The sequence below is a fragment of the Haliotis rubra genome, unplaced genomic scaffold (assembly GCF_003918875.1).
Source record: "Haliotis rubra isolate DU_JTF1 unplaced genomic scaffold, ASM391887v1 Scf551, whole genome shotgun sequence".
NCBI classification, from domain to species: domain Eukaryota; kingdom Metazoa; phylum Mollusca; class Gastropoda; order Lepetellida; family Haliotidae; genus Haliotis; species Haliotis rubra.
Genome location: NW_025767248.1, coordinates 724,001 through 731,114, shown reverse-complemented (window position 1 = coordinate 731,114; position 7,114 = coordinate 724,001). Strand labels below are relative to the sequence as shown.

Sequence of the window (7,114 nt, the reverse complement as noted above, 5' to 3'; positions counted from 1 at the left end):
ATCAGTAGTGTGACGTCACTGTCAGTGTACGTTGAGCGCCAAATCAGTTGGCGAACCTCGGCTCAGTCTGAGGTCACAGAGTGCACCGAGATGTAAACAAACCGTTTGTTGTTGTCTGTTTCGTGATTAATTATAACCTAATGAAACGCTGTGTTAATATACCAATCACACAGGATCTGTATTTACACTCACCGGATCAAGTTCCAAACACAACAAATCACAAAATGTCTGAAAAAGTGACACAAGTTTTATTTTGCCTCACCTTAATACTGAAATATGAAACACGGTGACGTGAACGTCACACGCCACGTCAGTGTCAGTAACCACATGTACTCCATGACTGTCTACACCAACACTACACTGACTTCAGTGTCCACCACGTGACACCAGGAGATCCGACAGTTGATGATGTCGCCAGCCTCTCGCCACGTCGGCCGTTGTCTGCCCGATGTTGTTCCTGGCGTTGATGTCCACACCGTCCAGAGACAGGACCAACTCCACTGTCTTCCTGTCTCCTCCCCCACAGGCGTAGTGAAGGATGTTGTCACCGTCATCGTCCACCAGTGACACATCTGCACCTCGACTCACTAGGAGCTCCACCACATCCCTGTGTCCCTCACGTGCTGCCTCCATCACCGGTGTCCTGCTCCTCTCGCCTCTACTGTTGATGTCCACCCCGTCCAGAGACAGGACAAACTCCCCTGTCTCCCTGTCTCCTCCCACACAGGTGTAGTGAAGGATGTTGTTACCGACATCGTCCACCAGTGACACATCAGCACCTCGACTCACAAGGAGCTCCACCACATATCTGTGTCCCTCACGTGCCGCCCACATCACCGGTTTCCAGCTCCCCCCTCCTCTACTGTTGATGTCCACCCCGTCCAGAGACAGGACAAACTCCACTGTCTCCCTGTCTCCTCCCACACAGGCCCAGTGAAGGACGTTGTAACCGCTATCGTCCACCAGTGACACATCAGCACCTTCTTGACTCACAAGTAGCTCCACCACATCCCTGTGTCCCTCACGCGCTGCCAACATCACCGGTGTCCTGCCCCTCTCTCCTCTTCTGTTGATGTCCACCCCGTCCAGAGACAGGACAAACTCCACTGTCTCCCTGTCTCCTCCCACACAGGCGTAGTGAAGGACGTTGTAACCGCTATCGTCCACCAGTGACACATCAGCACCTCGACTCACAAGGATCTCCACCACATCCCTGTGTCCCCGCCATGCTGCCGCCATCACCGGTGTCCTGCTCCACTCTCCTCTATTGTTGATGTCCACGTGACCCGCTGACAGGATCCGCTCCACAGCCTCCAGGTCACCGTCGCTGCTGGCGTAGTAGAGGTCGTGGTCTGCTTGTGATGGAGTCGCTGTAACACAAAGTTAACTGTGTACACATTGGGACATCTGTGTTGTACATTGTTTACATCACAAAGTGTTGATACAGACATGGACACAGATGCATCATTTAAACAATTCCACGGAGACTTTGGTGAAGGACGGCAACTGGTTAATGTAATAAAGGATTGTTTGTTGTTAAAATAAGGCTTTCTATCAATAATATTCTGTGTTTGGCTGGAGAGTGTTCATGTTTGGTGGACAGATATCAGCATATTACACTAGTTTACAGCGTCTGTTTTATGACGGAGTCTGATCCTGACAACCCAGTGACTGACATCATGAACATCAATCGATGATACATCTGTCTATCAGCTTGTTACTAGGGTAGGGGTTAGCTACCACCTGCTGTGTTCTCCCACCTACCGTCTGTCTATCAGCTTGTTACTAGGGTAGGGGTTAGCTACCACCTGCTGTGTTCTCCCACCTACCGTCTGTCTATCACCTTGTTACTAGGGTAGGGGTTAGCTACCACCTGCTGTGTACACCCACCTACCGTGTGTAGAAGACGTTGGTTTGGCCCCTGGGAGCATTTGGTCCGTATCGCTCCCACCCTGACTGGGATCAGTGGAGTCTGAAACAGAGAATAGCCCGTTTAGTAAACTATATAGAGCACAATAGCTTGTTTAGTTTATTATATAGAGCACAATAGCTTGTTTAGTAAACTATATAGAGCACAATAGCCTGTTTAGTAAACTATATAGAGCACAATAGCCTGTTTAGTAAACTATATAGGGCACAATAGCTTGTTTAGTAAACTATATAGAGCACATTAGCATTACAAATACTGGCCAGGTATACAACAAATAGCCTGTTTAGTAAACTATATAGAGCACATTAGCATTACAAATACTGGCCAGGTATACAACAAATAGCCTTTGTTGAGTTAGAATTAAAGTATGCAGGCTTATCATAGCATAGTAAACACATGTTCCCAGATTAAGGAGAGCTAGCACCGGCTGTGTTTTCCCACCTACCCTGTATATCAGACTCTCCTGTGGTCACTTGGGGCAGTGGATTCCGACCAGTCCAGACTGAAACAGGGCATTGGCTGTTATTAAATATGATGTTAAAATATCACTGATTTCCATTTTTTCCACTAAATAAAATACCGACTTGTTATCAGAATGTCTAATAGTTTTGTATCCTGGGTAATCTCTCAATACAACTCAAATTTAGACTGTTGGAAGAAAAAACACTTTCAGAATCCTATTACATGTACTAACGTTCATAGCTCAGTGTCATAAGCTATACAGCGTCTTTGTTTTTACCTACCCAGATATATTGTTAAGAAAAAGCATATCTTCAATACAGTACAATACTGGAGATGTGAAGCAGTTGTATTGGAACAGGAGGAATTACATCATCTACCTTACCACAGTCTGGATTGATTAGTAGTTTTGTTTGATTGTATGGATTGTTGGTAGAATGAGAAGGTCACGACCACGTGTTCTGGGAAGAATGTTTTTCTTTTAGTCTGTGGGGATGCAGTGTTTCTTGGGTTCATAACAGTTTTCAGGCAGGTTTGGTAATTTGCTAAATTCAAATTCAAATTAGCCATACGACATAAAACAGATTGACAATTATAACGATAGATGTAAACAGCAGCATGTCTAACCTGGTGCTTGTAAAACAGTGGCAGTTGAATGTACGGCAAAACATACATATGTGTTTTCTTTGCAGAGTACGCAAGTGCAGTAGGTCTAGATCTACATTATTTATACTACACTGAAATAACATGTAAGTCTATGGAAATTACGTCAAGTGGCACGGGTCTGTGTGGTGACAAGGGTTGATATTGTGATTGTCGATGTGATGGACGTCGATGTTGCGATGGTCTATTTTGCAGTCAGTCAGAGAATAGGAGAATCCAGCACACGTGCCCTTACGAATGTTAAACCTCGTCATTCTATAAAATAACTGCTGCAGAATTCTACTCTTTTTCCACACATTTTCGGAACTGCAATGTGAGAAAGTTATAAGCTTATACTGTAGTCATGGGCCTCGTGTGTGGCATGAAGCTTCGTCTACCAAATTATTCACGGCCTAATCATCACGTCTGTGTTGCATATACCTGGCATCAAGGTTCACATATGTGCCCAAATTGTCTCGCATTCCACCGACAGGTAAAATTAAAACAATGTTGGCTCATGAATGTATATATATTGTTACTGCCATTTGTTTCCGATACAGGCGGAGCACCTTTAGAATACAGCACCACAACTTCTCGTGAGGACGATTTCTGCCGTAGGTCATGTGTCATTAAGACAAGCAACCAGTTTGTGAGAACCCGTCGGACGCGAACCCGCGACCTTCGGATTGTTAGCTCGACAGCTAACCGACTGAGCTGCGTCCACACTGTTTGACAATGTGCAAATTTATCGAGTCATTCCTGTGACGTCACGGAAATGAACGGAAAGAGTCGAATAGGTCACGGACAATTACGAATGCTACGGGTAGACTTGGTGTCATGTGATTTTATTCTACGGACAATTGCCGAATGGATCTGATGCAATTTGGCACACTCGTCCCATTCCGTAATCTACAAGTTAACGTGTGGCGTGGAATGAGCCGATATGCCTCAAACTGAAAAGGGTTGTTGACGTCAGGCGTCAGACGGAGATTTCACGATGTATGCATGAATGACGCGCTTTTTAATAAATAGGTGATTTTGTGACAGAAAAGTGATGTAAGGAACACTGTAAGGATAATGTGGATCGCACTAAGGAGCGAGGGAGACATGAGCATGTGTAGTGACGGCACGAGGGTGAGTTAGCCTTCGAATCATTACTTTATTTATAAGATTTATGTTGCGTGTGAAAAAGGCTTCAGTGCAAATTACAGGCCAATTTCCATTAGCCCAAAATTTCTACATTAACCATATTTCATAATGTACTTTCGACGTTTTTGGTTTCCCGTTTTTGTGTGAAAAAAAGTATTAAAATGCAAAAAGGAAAAACAACAAATGGTACTCACGTATTACACTGGACACGTACCTACTATATTGGATAAGGTCCCTAACCCTAACCCTAACCCTAACCCCTCAGCCCTAACCCTAACCCTATCCCCTTGAAATAATCCCAATAAATAGAATGCATTGACCGAACCACCGGACATGTACCTACTATATTGCATTAGGTCCCCAACCCCAACCCTAAACCCTAACCCTAACCCTAACCCTAGCCCTAACCCTAACCCTAATCCCTTGAATTAATCCAAATAAATAGAATGCATTGACAGAACCGGCACAAACACGACTGACGTGTCTAGTGTATTGCATTATTACCGCTTCGAAAAATAAAATACTTATAAAACACTTTTCTATGTAATGGTGCAAATTACTGAATGACAAAAATATATATGTAAATTTAAAAAATTACAAAATACAAAATACACAAAACATAACACCTCAGCAGCCCGTAATACAAATAAATATGAGCGTATTAGTGAAAAAAGAAAAATATTTCAAACTGGTGCTTGCAAAATATTGCGCATCCGCCGATATACAACTACTGGAAACTCTCAACATCGTTGGGCTTATGCAATGAGATAGCTCGTAGAGTCGAAACACCAGTGAGCGGAGCTTATATGCACTCGCTGAGCCAGACAACCGTGTTGCCATGCAGGCGTGATAAGGCATTGTTTCGAGATCGTGCTTTCGAACAAAATCACATTACATTACGTAAAAGGGTATTATGACGTATGTTTAAAGTTTGTGGTGCTGTATTCTAAAGGTAGGCCTCTTACTCTATTCACAATTTCTGGATCCATGTAATTTTCACAATAAGTGTAAAAGTAGAAACCAATAACTCACCCGCCGATCACGCTCAGCACAAGTCATACACTTCAAGTGTCAGTCATGAACTGCCTTGACTGGCGACACCACACCGAGAAGGTGCTAGTTATGACGTCACTATGACGTGGCAAGTAGAGTCGGTCATATTTTTGCGCCTGACTGTGTGAACGGATCAACCTAACCCTAACCCTAACCCCTCAGCCCTAACCCTAACCCTATCCCCTTGAAATAATCCCAATAAATAGAATGCATTGACCGAACCACCGGACATGTACCTACTATATTGCATTAGGTCCCCAACCCCAACCCTAAACCCTAACCCTAACCCTAACCCTAACCCTAACCCTAACCCTAACCCTAACCCTAGCCCTAGCCCTAACCCTAACCCTAATCCCTTGAATTAATCCAAATAAATAGAATGCATTGACAGAACCGGCACAAACACGACTGACGTGTCTAGTGTATTGCATTATTACCGCTTCGAAAAATAAAATACTTATAAAACACTTTTCTATGTAATGGTGCAAATTACTGAATGACAAAAATATATATGTAAATTTAAAAAATTACAAAATACAAAATACACAAAACATAACACCTCAGCAGCCCGTAATACAAATAAATATGAGCGTATTAGTGAAAAAAGAAAAATATTTCAAACTGGTGCTTGCAAAATATTGCGCATCCGCCGATATACAACTACTGGAAACTCTCAACATCGTTGGGCTTATGCAATGAGATAGCTCGTAGAGTCGAAACACCAGTGAGCGGAGCTTATATGCACTCGCTGAGCCAGACAACCGTGTTGCCATGCAGGCGTGATAAGGCATTGTTTCGAGATCGTGCTTTCGAACAAAATCACATTACATTACGTAAAAGGGTATTATGACGTATGTTTAAAGTTTGTGGTGCTGTATTCTAAAGGTAGGCCTCTTACTCTATTCACAATTTCTGGATCCATGTAATTTTCACAATAAGTGTAAAAGTAGAAACCAATAACTCACCCGCCGATCACGCTCAGCACAAGTCATACACTTCAAGTGTCAGTCATGAACTGCCTTGACTGGCGACACCACACCGAGAAGGTGCTAGTTATGACGTCACTATGACGTGGCAAGTAGAGTCGGTCATATTTTTGCGCCTGACTGTGTGAACGGATCAACCGCTTGTGAGCCAGGCCTATTGTTGCCTGATAATGATATACTGTCCGGCTGCCAGACGCCACGCCAAGATTATTGTGGTGTGGTATATTCTAAACAGACCCATTATCTAACATATATTCAAACAGACGTGTGATTTTATTAGGAAAAGTACAGGGTCCAAGTATTGTACCCCTAGTCGACATGCACCTACACCTCTACGATAGATAGATAGATATACTTTATTTCCTCCATAGCATATGAAGATAAATACAAGGTTTACAGGTACATTACAACAAGTAAATCAATATGGTATTATATGGATATACACATATGGTATTATGTGTATGGTATTTACACATGTCAGAAATTATACACATTCATAGAAATATCGTTTCCACAACTTAATAGTTCTGCATATTCGGCTTATGCACCTTGTCCATGTTTCATAGTCGAGGTCCTTCGTGCACTGAGTAGGGCGACCCCAAGTAGAAAACAGAGTAATATATCGTCATCATTATTCCAAAGGTTACTAAACGTTTCTACATCAAGAATGTCGATTAAATCTTCAGTTAGTCTGTCTCTTTCATACTGCGTTTCTTTACAATAAAGAAATACATGTTTAACAATGTCAAAGGCAAACGTACCACAGAGACATTCATGAGATTGAATTACGTAAGTACCGATGTGTAATAGAACTGCAATATCAAAGAAGCACAGATGCTTTTCTAAGGCAAGACACCACAACCTGCTCGGACAATTTTCATAGGTAAGGTTATAC

General features: G+C 42.8%; 1 protein-coding gene across 10 annotated transcripts in view; it reads right to left on the bottom strand.

The window, feature by feature from the left end:
- Positions 1-262: 262 nt before the first annotated feature.
- LOC124253782 (ankyrin repeat and KH domain-containing protein 1-like) overlaps positions 263-7,114 on the bottom strand; it is a 29,707-nt gene continuing 22,855 nt past the window's right edge. For 8 of the 10 annotated variants that reach the window (XM_046687613.1, XM_046687617.1, XM_046687616.1 and 5 more), the window contains 4 exons: positions 2,376-2,432; positions 1,895-1,972; positions 1,075-1,370; positions 263-870 (listed from right to left, as the gene is read on the bottom strand). In XM_046687613.1, the coding sequence (XP_046543569.1) occupies positions 367-870; positions 1,075-1,370; positions 1,895-1,972; positions 2,376-2,432 (935 nt within the window). In that variant the 3' untranslated portion in view covers positions 263-366. The remainder of the gene's footprint in view (positions 871-1,074; positions 1,371-1,894; positions 1,973-2,375; positions 2,433-7,114) is intronic. The other 2 variants (XM_046687619.1, XM_046687615.1) reach the window with 2 other exon arrangements.